The sequence below is a fragment of the Zea mays genome, chromosome 5 (assembly GCF_902167145.1).
Source record: "Zea mays cultivar B73 chromosome 5, Zm-B73-REFERENCE-NAM-5.0, whole genome shotgun sequence".
Classification (NCBI taxonomy): domain Eukaryota; kingdom Viridiplantae; phylum Streptophyta; class Magnoliopsida; order Poales; family Poaceae; genus Zea; species Zea mays.
Window position 1 is genome coordinate 61186566 of NC_050100.1, and position 15083 is coordinate 61201648.

Here is a 15083-nt window from a genome sequence, read left to right on the forward strand (position 1 = left end):
CTGTCAAACCAGTATATTTATATATATCAAAGAATTTATCTCCAACAAGCGGTTCCGGTTAGTTCCTGTCAGTCAGTTCCTATATCATAAGGGAGCAGTTGCCCGGTTTCCTTGGACATTTGGATCCCCACCGCTTGCAACCGCGTGCTCCTCATTCATTGGGTTTGGCTTTTTGGTCTACCTCTGGTTACTCTTACCTATGTTTCAAACACAATTTCAATCTGTCAGTTGTGATTGCGTTTGATTGCTTTTCTGCATCTGAGTGTCTGCAATTCGCGAGGATGGTGGCATTGTTTCCGTGAACTGAACCATGGATCACGTGCTCGCAGGACTGATGGGCGACCATCTCGCGTTGATCGTGGGCCGGCTGGTGACAGAGTCGATGCTGGACGCGCGATCGGCGGTGGGAAGCAGATGGTCGATCTGCGTCAGGAGACGGTGGACGTCGAGTACTGCCATCGCGAGCTAGGCGGCGGCTCGGCGATGAAGGTGGTGGAGTGCAGGATTTGCCAGGAGGAGGACTGGGACACCTGCATGGAGGCCCCCTGCGCCTGCTGTGGCAGCCTCAAGGACCTCTTTAATCACGCTATTTTTTTTATTTGAGACCAAAATAAAGGCTCTTGGTTAGACAACAGATTCATGATCGTGCTATGGTGATTATGCAACTGTTTCTCAGTTTCTAAAAAATTGTCTTACAGTTCCTGTTGTCAAATGAAAAGTCGATCCTTCTTTTCAGTAGAAGATGTAGTTGTTGCCACTTGTTGCTACAATAAATTTTTCCTTCTTGATTGATTACCATTTATGCATATATGTGTGTGTTTTTGTTTGTGCAATATGGGTGCATGGTGAACCCTTGCTTGTGTTTTAAACAATAACCTTTATTTACTAGCTAGCTACTACATGACTTATGTTCTAGCTAGGTTTGTCGTTTGTAGGATTAGTATGAGAAATCAAAATAAAGTTTAAATCAAAATATAGGAATGAAGAAGACGTGTTGAGTAAATCATCCTTTTAGATGTTACCAGGAGTCTAAGGAACTACAGTTTGGGTTGTTCCAGATTTGAGTGTCATACCTAAATTTGGCTACTTGTAACTCCAGATTAAATGCAATGTTTCCTTTCTCAGTTTTTGGACATCTTACAATCATAAATTATCCTTTTACATCAACTTGCAGCCTTTCAAAAACATATGTTTGCCAATATTATTTCTTAAATGCTTTTAGTATTGTATCTCCATTTTAGAGTGAGAAATCTGCTACTCAATTCACATTAGGATATTAGTTGTCAAATATTTTAGTACTAATGTTGTGGGGGATGGCGGAAGGCATTGCGTGGTGGAGTTACACTGCCGTCACCTTCAACATGCACGACGTAGGCCGGTCCACAGGGCGGGTGTCGCTCACGCGCTTCATCGAGAACATCGAGTGAGGTGGTGTGCTGCTGCTCTAAAGAAGGGAGGAGAGGAAGTAGCGACAAGGTCGCCAAGACCACCTGGCGCGATGTCTCCTACCAGATCACCAAGATCAACATGTACAAGGTGGTCCAGTCTCGAGCCCTCTCCCTGCATGCTTCCATTGATTTTTTATTTCATTCCAATCGATTTGTCGTGATATATGCAATGCAGGATGGTCGGCATGTACAAGATATGCTTAAGGTGAGGTTGCAATTCAGGATGTGCATATATTTCTTGGGCTTGAATTTGTTTAATCTAAATAGATTATTTTTTATCCAATCCAAATTTCCAATGACTTGCCATATCATTAGCATCAGAGGCTCCGTAAAGCAGCTCTGCTGGGATTAACGAATTCACTGTCAAGGTCAAACATCACTATGATATTGCTACAGATAATATACAACAAAAGAACCATTGTACTCGTCTGGTAACCTAATTCATCTGTATCTCTATTTTGCATGAGGTTTGTTCATCCCTAATCAATGCTAATTTCATGCTTAAACATATTGCATCGTAGCTTAATAAGGGGCGTGTGTGTGTATATATAGGTATCCATTGCCCTTCTATTTAACTTCTGGCATTTTAATAATGGTATGCATTTCTCTTCTGTTTAACTTCAATAGGATGTGCTTCTCCTAAATCAGAAAAAAAAGAAGCGCATCCGAAGAAACCATTTCTGGTTCTCCTCACCTCCCAACCCCAGATAATGCCACTCATATACTCATTTTTGATACACTAATAACACAATGTTTTCAGTTTTTGAACATGTGGGTTCTGAGAGAGTACTTGTAGATTGAATTCAAGATTCTAGAACCATTCTGTGAGTCTGATATTGAGAGGCTGATAGATGGCACATTATAGGGAAACCTATAGCAGCTGACACGAGCAGAGTTAGGGGGGTTAAGTTTTAGGTTTTAGGTTGTTTATTTAGGGTACATAGAAGCAGAAAGGAAAAGGTTGATGCCTTTTACTTAGATGTCATTAATTTGGAGCACTCCTTTTCTTGCTCTATCCATTTCCTGTTTGTAATTTTCGTCGGGCTTCGGCAAAAAAACTGACAAACGAGTTGTGCTCCAACTTCTAATCTCTGATTCAATGTGAAATGGAATTATTCCTTTTGTTTTGCTTGTATGCAGTTAGCGGCTTCTGATTGTAGAAATTGTCATTCCGTGTACTCAAATCACACCAAGCATTCCATGTATTTGAAGGAAGGGGAGCTGACTACCTCTTCTAGAGAGACAAGCAGTAGGTGGTGGATTGCTAAGTTTTCTAAGTTCATGATGTCAGAGTATATTCCTTAAAAAGTGACTTACTCTGGCACGTACCTTACTATATCTTTTAAGATATGAAAACATCTACTTTTAGTGATGCTAACAAAAGTATAGAATAATAATTAGTATATTTTTGCATATCAATGTATCTTATCATATTGATTCCATAGCAACAGACGAATATACACCTATATCTTTTAAGGTATGTAAACATCTACTTTTAGTGATACTAACAAAAATATAGAATAATAATTAGTGTTTTTGTATATTAATGTATGGGTAGGATCACAAATAAATTACGAAATCTTTTCCTATAATATTATAACACATTTGTACATGAGTTATCATGGTATTTTATCTTCCCGTTGCAACGCACGGGCATCCACCTAGTAAAAAAATGAGGAGTAAGAAGATGATGAACCAACTCATTCCTCGAACCAAACATGCTACAAATATAGTTTTTCTCTCTCTTTTTTAGACTAAAAGATGAATTAGCAGCTACGATCATGGCCCAACTGAAAAGTAAGACAGGCCTATAAGACTAAATGACTAATGACGTTTAGAACAAATAAGATGATACGGCCCAGATCCTTGCGCCAAGGGCCGGCCTAGAGATTCGGCCCATCGCCGGTGTTCTGGTGGATCACGCGTCCTTCTCTCCAACCGCACCGACCGATATCTTCCTCTCCGCTAGGGCAAGGGCGGTGCCGGTGAGGCGATCCGTCGGTGGTGTCGGAGCGGTGGAGGAGGATGGCCGACGTGCAGGGAGACAACGAAGCAGTTCTGGAGGACGACGCTTTCCCCGACGACGGGCCCTTAGATACGGAGGAGGGAGGTGGAGGAGAACCCATCAGCGGAGGCGACGAGGAAGAGGAGGAGGACGTCGACGGCCTCGCCAGCTTCCTTGAGTCGGAGATCCTCTCCGGATCCAGCGACGAGGATCCTATTGACGTGAGCGCTCTCTGTCTCTTCTCTCCCTTCGAACCGAATCTTTTCTCATGGCTGGGAATCGGGTTTCTGACAGCAATCGAATTGGTTGCCGCGGCAGGAGCAGCGGCAGCAGAAGGAGGAAGGTGATGCTGCGAAGAATAAGCGGAAGCAGGGTTCAGGATCGGACGGGGATGGCTGCAGCGGCAGCGAGGGGGAGCAGACGAAGAGGGCGAGGAGGGAGGAGAAGAGGAGGCAGGCGAAAGGGAAAGCCGTGGCGCCTCAGATCGACACGGGCTTGTTCAGCAACGTCCCCCCTGAGCTGTTCCTGCAGATCTTCAAGTTCCTCTCCTCGGAGGACCTCATCTCCTGCGCTCTAGTCTGCCGCTTCATGAATGCTGCCGCGTCCGACGAGACCCTCTGGCGCCGCCTGTAAGTTGGCTGGGGAGGCTGCAGTATCGATTCGTTGCCAAATGTGGCGCAACTCGATCGAGACTTACATATTGCATGCCTTTCCGATGTTTTTTCCAGGTACTGCATGAGGTGGGGACTGGCCTCCAATGCCAAATTCAGGGAGTGCGCTTGGAAGAACCTCTACATACAGGTAAATTCATCCGCTCATCATCACTGCTTCTAATTCGAGGTAGTCAGGGTCTCAGGGAGATTTTAAATGACATTTTTAGTTAGTTTTAGTGCTCACAGGTGATTTGGATATGGTCTAGTTACATGCTGTAAATGTGAACCAATTTGGGCACTAGGTGCAGGTCGTTGAAGTGCAAAGTTTCCATTTTTACGCCATGCTCAGCAGAACAAAATAGTAGTATTGTTGTGCAATATTTTTGTTTGGTGCTACTGTTGTATTAATGAACTGCTGCTAATGTCGTTTTTTTGTTGTGTTTAATCTCCAGAGAGATAGAGAGGATATGGTTGAATTTGTGAGGAATACTCCTACAGAGTTCAAGGAGTACTATATTCAGATGCAGGCTGCAAAAAGGAGTCAAGCTCCCCGTCCGTCAGAAGTAATTACTAAATTCAGACTCTTGTTTAATCTCTGTCACATGTCCATCTTGTAGTCTCCCTTCACTCCAACAAAATTGTGTTGTGTTGATGAAACTTCAAGTGCTCTTCATATGGATTTTGAAGGTCAACGACGACAAGGTTATGCTTGATAAGACAGTAGCTGACCAGGTATCTAGTTGGAAAAACAGCCGGGGGCTTACTGATGAAGCTGTCAAGGGGCACTCTTGTTCTGGAAATACATGCTCGTACACCCAGATTGGTGATGCTTACATTTGTGAGAAGACTGGTCGTGTCCACGGTAGTACATATTTCCTCTATCTGTTTATGTGTAATTAGATCATGCATAAAATGTCTTGGTTACTTTTGCTTTCAGTTTGTGATGACGCTTGTCGTGAATTTGTCTTGGACCAATCTAGTGGGCTGCTTCTTTGTACGATATCTGGCCACTGCTTTGAGAGGTGGCTGTGTCCTGATGATGAATGGGATGCTGATGATACCGTAAGTTCTTTACAAAGTTTCTTGATTTTCTTTTTTCCTTTGATGTGCATGTACACGGTTTCAAGTCGAGTCTCTGCTAGGGAAAATCAACCATAGCCTGCACTATGCACTCAATTGCCATGTCACTAGTGTATTAGCAAATTCTACCAGGTTTCTGTGTCTGTTTTGCCCTTGTAGCTAACATTTGGTAAGTTTCAGGATCTGCAACAGGCTGGTGTAGTGGATGAAGCAGAGCCATTCATGGGATCTGGACGTTACGGTGAGCCGAGTTTTCTTGTTTGAAATTAAGAAAGAAATATTTCTTCATTTGTTTCGTTTTTAATTCTAACCTCGTAGAATTAATGGAAAACTACGGATAAAGGGTTTGTTTGGTTTGAGGAATGAGGTGACCCATCAGCAATCTCATGCCCTCACATTCTTGTTCGTTTTGAGGAATGGAATGGGATGAACATCATCAGCCTCATTCCTCATGTGCACATGATTAATATAGGGACGGAATAGTCCCGCCAAAAAATGGCTTTTTAGGCTTTCATCCATCCATCAATCAAACACCCTCAAAGTATTCTTTTACTCATTTTGCATGTTATGTAGTACAGTGTCTATTGATATCAAGATGTGAACACATAGTGAAAGTGAGGATAGAAGTAGGTGGGTCACTGTGTCTTGGTCATGTCTCCTTTTAGAACCATCTTATGCAAGTAACTGCGTTGCACTATGTAACCTTCTACATACTGTTCGTTTTGTTTTTCTTTTCTTCGGACACTGGTCTTCTAGTATTGCAGTGTTCCATATTCCATTACACCGAGTTACTGTGTCTTGGTCATGTCTTCTTTTAGAACCATCTTATGCAAGTAACTGCGTTGCACTATGTAATCTTCTGCATACTGTTCGTTGTGGTTTTCTTTTCTTTGGACACTGGTCTTCTAGTATTGCAGTGTTCCATTACACTGAGTTACTGACCGCGATCATGCCTTTGACACAACGAAAACAGCACGGGCGATTATGTTGGGCTACAACTGCACTGATGAGAAGGAGCTTGAGGATGCCTTGCGTTTCTGTTGACGTGTTTCTGTCGATATGCCCTTCACTCTTGATCAAGTGAAGACGAAGCCAGCGGGGATATGCCGGATGTATAGCTCTGTGCTATGTTTTCACTGTATTTCACCCTCGAGCATGTACCTAAGAATAGAAGGATGTACCTAAGAATAGAACTTGTTTTTGAGGTAGATCGCTGATATGTTTTGATCAGCAGAGGGAGCCGTTATGTTGTCGTATGATTTCATAAATTATGCCTGTAATAAAATATAATTTACATAATGAGTTTTTTGTTTGTATGATATGATGGTGGTATATCGTAGATGCATGTGAGATGCCGACGCGTCTCGACTCTACGAATTTCAGGTCCAGCTCAGGCTGGAGGGCTTTAATCCAAGTATTTCATGTCTGTTGTAGCTTCTACCTAAATAGGTGCGTTGTAGCTTCTTCTACCTAAAAATAGCTGCTTCAAAAACAAGGTTTTCGTACCCCTTCGTAAAGTTACACGAAAATTACTCACCAGATTGCATGTCATTATGTTTTGCTTCTATTCGCTTGTGTTTTTCTTGTAATTGATTGTGCACCCAGGAGATGGATCGAGTCCTCTTCTAGCGAGGCGTCCCCATCGAGCGGGGAAATCCCTCTATCGACGCCGTTCATGGACGGGTCCCCGCCTCCGCAGGGCTTGGCTATGCAGACGCCACTGGGGGGCTTGGCGGTGATGCCACAACCACAGGCCACACAGCTACCACCGCGGGGCTTGGCTGGGGCGTCGCCTCCATGGGCTACGCAGCTGTTATCGAGGGGCTTGGCTAGGGCACCGCCACCATGGGCCTCGCCACCGCCGGCCACGGAGCCGCCACCGCGGCCCTGGGTTGGGGCGACACCGCCATTGTGCTCGTAGTCGTTAGTTATTATAGAGAAAGAGATAAAGGCTACGTTCCACCATTCGACGTGACGATCAGTTCTACGATTGTTCAGACTTTGAGGGGCAATTAATATATTCAACTTCTTAGTTATGTAAATACATTTATCATAAAAATAGTACTTATTTATTAGGCATGCTTCTTTGTTTGTCTATTTACACAAATAGTTATCAGAAAAATATCCGTAGCATCATTCATAGAGTGCCAAGGATCGCTATTGAACCAGTGAAGATTATTGGCAGTTTTGTCGGTTACTGCAATTTTCCAAAGGCTTGGTTTCCTTGGCCTGGCTATTTTTCTTGGCATCTTCTCAAAATATAAAGGCACAAGCATAATTTGACATTGTGCGGTTTTGAAAAGTAGCTTTTACGTTTGATCCTAGAAGAGGAAAAGAGATCAACTAAACTTCAACAGTTTCTCTCATGCAAACTATAGCTCACAATAACCCCATTATTTTTAAATATATGTTATCATTGCTGAGACTTTGACCGATAATACTTACTGTATTCATTTTCTTAATTAAGTAAATAGATCTGTCATAAAGAATACTATAAGCATGCTTGTCTATTTACACAAATAATTTTAAAACATAAAGATGACGCATAGTCAAATTAATTAAAAAAAAGTCAACAATGTTGTGTTTTTTTTTTTGAAGTCGATGGTGTATAAACATCGCATAAAGTAGGTCATCATATTGCATTGGATCATTCATTCATGGAGAGTCATGGATGGCCGTTAAACCAGTGGAGAATATATTGGCACTGGCATTCAATTGCAACAAGATTTCTCTTGGCAGTCACTGCAATTTTCCCAATACTTGATTTCTTGGCTTGGCTATTTTTCTTGGTATCCTTTCAAAATATAAGGCGTCATTTGATGGCATGGTGTAGTTTCTGAAAACTAACTTTAATCCTAGCAAAAGAAAATATAAACTAGACTCTTAAGACTAGTTTGGGAGCACCATTTTTCCACGGGATTTTCATTTTCCCAAGAGAAAATAGTTTGGGAAAATAGAAATCCCTTGGAAAAATGGTGTTTCCAAACTAGCCCTTATAATTAGTTTCTTCCCTGCAATCTATAGCTCCCCCTGTATTTAAATAAATGTAACCATTGACTTCAAGCTAAAACTTTAGTCAACAGTATTTATTTACTCCATCAATTCGAAGAGCCAAAATTTCAAAAACTTGAGTAGAAATATAGGAAAAATTATTAGAGCTTATATCTCCAAATAAATTTATTATGAAAGTATATTTTATGCTTAATCTAGTGTATCATATATTTTTGTGTGTATTTGATCAAACTTTAAAATGTTCAACTTTTTAAAAAACGTGACTTGCATTATGTAAAACTGAAAGGAGGAAGGGGAAGTATTAGTGTTTCCAGTTTTTATTTGTTTTGGTTATGAGTTCAAATTCAAACGCAAGATTTAAATTTGAACCAAAAGCAACCATCACACAACACTCAAGAAACAAGTGCTCATATTAAAATGCATGGAAATAGTTGGAGCCTATGATTCATTAGTAAATTTAATTAATAAGTTCCTTAAAAATGGCATGCTCACTCTTAAGCAACAAATCTTAATACATTACCTTTTAATCTTTAAGAAATTTTCAGGGAGCAAAAAATCGAATGATATAGTGATATCATAAAGAACGAATGTAGGCCACATGATCACCAATTATTCATTTAAAAATAGATGAGGTCAATAAAACCACTCGACCATTTAAATATCGTTTCCCAAGAGTTGAAGAATTGAGTTTTGACTACATTTATATATAAAAATAGGAATAATTTTATTTTCGAATATCTTTGTTTTCAAAATATGTATTTCATAATTAGTCTAATAATACTTTTCTTAGCTATCATAAAGGTTAGCATCTTTATATTTAACTCCTTGAATATATTTAGTCCAAATTAAATTTGATATTATTTAACTCCTTGAAAAGTGGGGGTTACAGTTTTAGAGATATGGAGGGAGTATTAGCATTTCTACCATGGCTTTGAAAAGTATATGTGTCAGTACCCTCAATCAGGGGTACCTTCTGCTACTGCATAAAGGCGCCGCACCCGTGCAACGCCTCAAGACCACGTGGAGAATGGCGCCCAATGGGTAGGTCCAGGAGCGCCACGTGGCAAGGAAAGGGAGTACATCCCGGTGTTCGTCGCTAGGACCGGACCCCACAGGAAGACACCGGACCCCTAAACATACTAGTCCGGGACCCCAAGAAGGTATGCCGGATCCCCTGGAAGGCCTCAGCATTGGCAGGGTCCCGGGACGGGGAGGACCCCGGCGAAGGTAGGGGTCCGGTACTGGCACGTGCCCAGACCTTGTCCTGCACTGCCCCCTGCTGTCGCGTGGCTTGTGGCCCGACACATAAACCAGCGGGCCAAGCCTGGCATAAAGCCCACCCAGCCGAGCGGCCTCTACATTTATTGCTGAAAGGACGCGCCGCCTTCCACCACGCCAGCGGGCGACGCGCCCTCCCAGCATTTAATGCGTCCTGTCCAATCCAATGGCAGGCGGCGTCAGGGTCATCCAGCAGGCGGCACGTCTGACCGGTCAGCTGGGAAACAGTGCGCTCGTGCCGAGCGGTGCACCGTACTTATCATCCCTTCTGTAAGAAGCCTCCCCTGCACGCCGAGGATATGAAGATCTCGGGTGTCAGAGCGCTAGAAGATCGCCTCAGCAGCACACGTTCGTGGCTCCAAGTACAATATTTGTTAAGCCCCTGGGCCCACATGTCGGGGCTCAGTACCTTTGTGCATGCCCCCCTTCAGCTATAAAAGGGGAGGCATGCGGCGTTATAAGACACACCCAATCTTAGGCAGACACTCACAAGTTCATACAAGCTCCTAAAGCAATACAACACACAGTGGAGTAGGGTATTATGCTCCGGCAGCCCGAACCACTCTAAACCCTTGCGTGCTCCCGTGTGCTGATCCACCAGTCTCGTAACAAGCAAAACGCTTAGGCCCCTCCTCTTTTTAGGATCTAGGGCGGGTGCAATCCGCCACCCGGCTGGGGAGATTTCCTCTCCGACATTTGGCGCGCCAGGTAGGGGCTAGGCTTCAAGTTTTTGCTTATTTTCTTGCTCAGCATGATGGTGCGGATCATCGACCACGCGCCGGGGCATCGGAGGATTTCGCGATGGAGCAAGAGGTTGCATCCTCCGCACCACAAGTACCCGATCGCCCCGACTCTGGGACTGCTGCCGTACACGCCGTACAGCAACACACGCCAGCGCAGGCGTCCCGAACTCCGTCGAGGGCAGCGCCGACGATGTTGTCTGCAGCCAGAGAGTTGCTACGCCACCCCCTAGCTCCATGGCCTCGCCAGGGGCCATGAAATAGTGGCGTGATGACGTCGACCGCCTACTCGGCATGGCGCATTCCACTTCGACCAGGTCTAGGCCTCGGTCATCCCGACGCCAACGCGAGGCGACGACGTCTGTGCGCTCACCCTCCGTAAGGGGAGCACAGACCGATGACCTCCGGGCAGAGCTCAACCGTAGGCGTATGGGGGAGGACGCCCGGATCTCTTTGGAAAGGGCGCGGGAGCACCGACAAAACATCGAGGGTCGAAACCTCGACCGAGATTTTGCTGCGGAAGCACCACAGACCCTAATGGGCGCCCGGTCCCAAACGGATGTCCCCTTGACCGGCGTGGGCTGCGCCGCCCTTGCAGACCATCTACACATGGCGTCATGGCCGCCCAAGTTTCGGCCGCACCTGCCAGAAAAATACGATGGAACATCAAACCCGTCGGAGTTCCTGCAGGTGTACGTCACCGCCATCACGGCAGCAGGTAGAAACACCGCGGTGATGGCAACGTATTTTCATGTCGCCCTGTCTGGGCCTGCCCGGACTTGGCTCATGAACCTTGCCCCAGGGTCAATCTACACCTGGGAAGAGCTCTGTGCACGGTTCGTTGCGAACTTCGCCAGCGCTTACCAGCAGCATGGCGTGGAGGCCCACCTACACGCAGTAAGGCAGGAGCCCGGAGAGACCCTCCGGACGTTTATTTCCCGCTTCACCAAAGTACGAGGTACTATTCCTCGTATTTCCGATGCCTCCATCATCACAGCCTTCCGTCAGGGGGTGCGTGATAAGAAAATGTTGGAGAAGCTGGCCACACACGACGTGGAGACTGTCCCCACGCTCTTCGCTCTAGCTAACAAATGCGCCAAAGCCGTCGAGGGCCGTGCATGGCACTTGGCCCCACAAACCGAAGTCGCCCAAACAGGTGGCTCGGGCGCCGCCCCCGGGACGGCAAAAAGAAAAAGAAGGGCCGCGGCTACGAAAGGCTGCAGTCAACCGTGCTGGTCGTTGCAGCTGCGACCGGGGGCCAGGGCGACCGCAACAAGCGCTCATGACCACAAAGGGGTAGCAGCGGCTCGTGCCCTGTACACCCCAACGGTCGCCACAGTGCCATGGAGTGTCGCGAGATCATTGATCTCGCAAAGCGCGTCAGCGAGCGACGTGAGCAGTCCTCCAAGGACGGCTCCCCACCTCGCCGCCGTCCTGGCAAGGAAAAGGTCGACGACGACGAGGAAGCCGCGGCTGAGCGAGACCTCGGGTATCAGTTGCCCGAGGGGGACCTAAAGGACATCTTCACTTAGGACTCCCACTCCGATGGAGGCGACTAGACGGACCGCCGGCAGGACCCCATGTCCCCTGGCCTACGAAGCTGAAGCCCGCCTTCCTCCGGAAACTCATCTGGGCTCCCCGCGGGTCCGGATTTCTGACAGGTTCACCTAAGAATGACCACAGCCAAAGGCGGGGCCTCCTTCGTCAAACGCAGATGGGGACCCAGGGTTGGGACCCAATCTTACGGAAGTACCAGACCAAATTAGGGTTCCATAACACTCCCCCAGCTGGGAAGGACCCTTCATGGTAATGGGAATCCCCCGACCCAAGGGCAACTATCTAGCTGCGGCTGAAGGAGTACCTCCCCCAATGCCGGAACATCTCTGTAAGTTTTATCTATAAGAGCAAGTCTGAGGGGTCGAAGTTTTTTCTCTTTTTATAACTAGGTAGCGCATACGTGTACGCCAACCCGGTGGGGTCTGTCCCCATAAACCCGGCCTTTGGTTCGCACCCATGCATGATAAGTTATGAAAGAAAGCTACCCTCTCAGATGTACCTCTATGATAGTATTATCCTACTGCCCCAAGGTCTTCTCCTGCAGTTTCCGGATTATATTTTAACTAACTGAGAGCACCTAGAGGGGGGGGGGGGTGAATAGGTGATCCTGTAAACTTTAAAACTTAAGCCACAAAACTTTGATTAAGTGTTAGCACAGTTAATGCCAAGTGGCTGAAGAGAAGATCTTGCACAATATGATAATCACAAGGAGTTCAACACAGAGAAGACACAGTGATTTATCCCGTGGTTCGGCCAAGTACAAAACTTGCCTACTCCACGTTGTGGCGTCCCAACGGACGAGAGTTGCACTCAACTCCTCTCAAGTGATCCAATGATCAACTTGAATACCACAGTGTTATGCTTTTCTTTCAATATCCCGTTTGCGAGGAATCTCCACAACTTGGAGTCTCTCGCCCTTACACTTGAGATTCACAAAGAAATACGGAGTAAGGGAGGGAAGCAACACACAAATCCACAGCAAAACGCGCACACACACGGCCAAGAGTCGAGCTCAAAAGACTATCTCAAGGTTCTCACAAGAACGGAGCTCGAATCACTTAGAATGACAATCGGATGCGCAAAGACTGAGTGTGGATGATTAGGAATGCTCTAAGGTTGCTTGGTTATATCCTCCATGCGCCTAGGGGTCCCTTTTATAGCCCCAAGGCAGCTAGGAGCTGTTGAGAGCAAATCCAGAAGGCCAATCTTGCCTTCTGTCGTCGGGCGCACCGGACAGTCCGGTGCACACCGGACACTGTCCGGTGCCCGATTTATTTCCATAAACAGTGCAGTCGACCGTTGCAGATGCGGGAGCCGTTGGCGCACCGGACAGTCCGGTGCCCCCTTCCGACCGTTGGCTCGGCCACGTGTCCCGCGCAGATCGCGCGGCCGACCGTTGGCCCGGCCGACCGTTGGCTCACCGGACAGTCCGGTGCACACCGGACAGTCCGGTGAATTTTAGCCGTACGTCGTCGGCGAATTCCCGAGAGCGGCCTCTTCGGCCGAGGCAGCCTGGCGCACCGGACACTGTCCGGTGCACCACCGGACACTGTCCGGTGCACCACCGGACAGTCCGGTGCCCTCCTTTTCTTCTTCTCTCTGTTTCTAACACTTAGATAAATATATTAGTACACAAAACCAATGTACTAAGACTTAGAAACATACCTTTGCTCTAGATTTGCACTTTGTTCATCCATGGGCATGAATCACATTTAAGCACTTGTGTTGACACTCAATCACCAAAATACTTAGAAATGGCCCAAGGGCACATTTCCCTTTCAATCTCCCCCTTTTTGGTGATTTATGCCAACACAACATAAAGCAACTAGAACAAGTGCAAAATCACTTTAAATAAAATTCAAATTGATTTTGATTCAATTTTGGCATATATGGATCATCCTTTGCCACCACTTGGTTTGTTTTTGCAAATCAAACTCAAATCTCTATCTCTATGTCAAACACACATGTTGAAGCATAAAGAGAGTCATTCCAAAAGAGATTGATCAAAGATTTCAAAAACTCCCCCTATTTCCCATAATCAACACTTCTCCCCACAAGAAGCCAACTTTTGACAAGAGAGACAATAAGAGACAATAAAAGCGTTTGACAAAACAAAAACTCTATTTTACTATTTTCAAAATCTCTCAAGTGGTAGCTGATCCATTTATCGCTTTGGCCTTTATTTTCTCCCCCTTTGGCATCAAGCACCAAAACGGGATCAATCTTGGCCTTTTTAACCCCATTGCCTTACCAAAATCTTCAAATGAGAACACAAAGGCAATAAGAGTCTAAAGATGAACTTGGAATAAGTTACCCTCTCATCGGAGTGCAGTGGAAGTCTTTCATGGTCCAAGTCCACCTCTTTCCTTTCAATCCTCCTTCGAGACTAAATCATCAAACTCAAGCACATGGTTAGTCTCAAAGGATCAAGTTGTAACACATCTCCCCCTAAACATGTGCATCACTTTGCAGCGGACTTGTGAGGTCCAGGGAGTGTTTGTACAACTTGAGCACCATAATAAGCAACAAAATGCAAAAAGGAACATGATCAAAAGCATAAATACATGTATGCTACAATTCAATCCAGGTTCCGCGAATCTAAGACATTTAGCTCACTACGCAACCTGCAAAAGGTCTTCTCATCTAGAGGCTTAGTGAAGATATCGGCTAGCTGGTTCTCGGTGCTAACATGAAACACTTCGATATCTCCCTTTTGCTGGTGGTCTCTCAAAAAGTGATGCCGGATGTCTATGTGCTTTGTGCGGCTGTGCTCAACAGGATTCTCCGCCATGCGGATAGCACTCTCATTATCACATAGGAGTGGGACTTTGCTCAGATTGTAGCCAAAGTCCCGGAGGGTTTGCCTCATCCGAAGTAGTTGCGCGCAACACTGTCCTGCGGCAACATACTCGGCCTCAGCGGTGGATAGGGCAACGAAGGTTTGTTTCTTAGAGTTCCACGACACCAGGGACCTTCCTAGGAATTGGCACGTCCCTGATGTACTCTTCCTATCGACCTTACATCCGGCATAGTCGGAGTCTGAGTATCCAACTAAGTCAAAGGTAGACCCCTTTGGATACCAGAGCCCGAAGCAAGGCGTAGCAACCAAATACCTAAGAATTCGCTTCACCGCCACTAAGTGACACTCCTTAGGATCGGATTGAAATCTAGCACACATGCATACGCTAAGCATAATATCCGGTCTACTAGCACATAAGTAAAGCAAAGATCCTATCATTGTCCGGTATGCTTTTTGATCCACGGACTTACCTCCTTTGTTGAGGTCGGTGTGTCCGTCGGTCCCCATTGG

General features: G+C 45.8%; 1 protein-coding gene across 6 annotated transcripts; it reads left to right on the forward strand.

Annotated features, from left to right (window-relative positions):
* Positions 1 to 3312: 3312 nt before the first annotated feature.
* LOC100284270 (uncharacterized) lies at positions 3313 to 7019 on the forward strand. 6 transcript variants are annotated; one of them, XM_008645556.3, is made up of 8 exons: positions 3313 to 3674; positions 3748 to 4082; positions 4182 to 4254; positions 4559 to 4669; positions 4794 to 4968; positions 5087 to 5168; positions 5367 to 5427; positions 6160 to 6505. In XM_008645556.3, the coding sequence occupies exons 1-7, from the start codon at positions 3474 to 3476 to the stop codon at positions 5386 to 5388; spliced, it is 999 nt and encodes a 332-aa protein (XP_008643778.1). In that variant the 5' UTR covers positions 3313 to 3473; the 3' UTR covers positions 5389 to 5427; positions 6160 to 6505. The 6 variants fall into 6 exon arrangements, with proteins under 6 accessions (XP_008643778.1, XP_020408974.1, XP_035823966.1 ...); XM_020553385.3 differs by having other exon boundaries at positions 3772 to 4082; XM_035968073.1 differs by having other exon boundaries at positions 3778 to 4082.
* The last annotated feature ends 8064 nt before the right edge of the window (positions 7020 to 15083 follow it).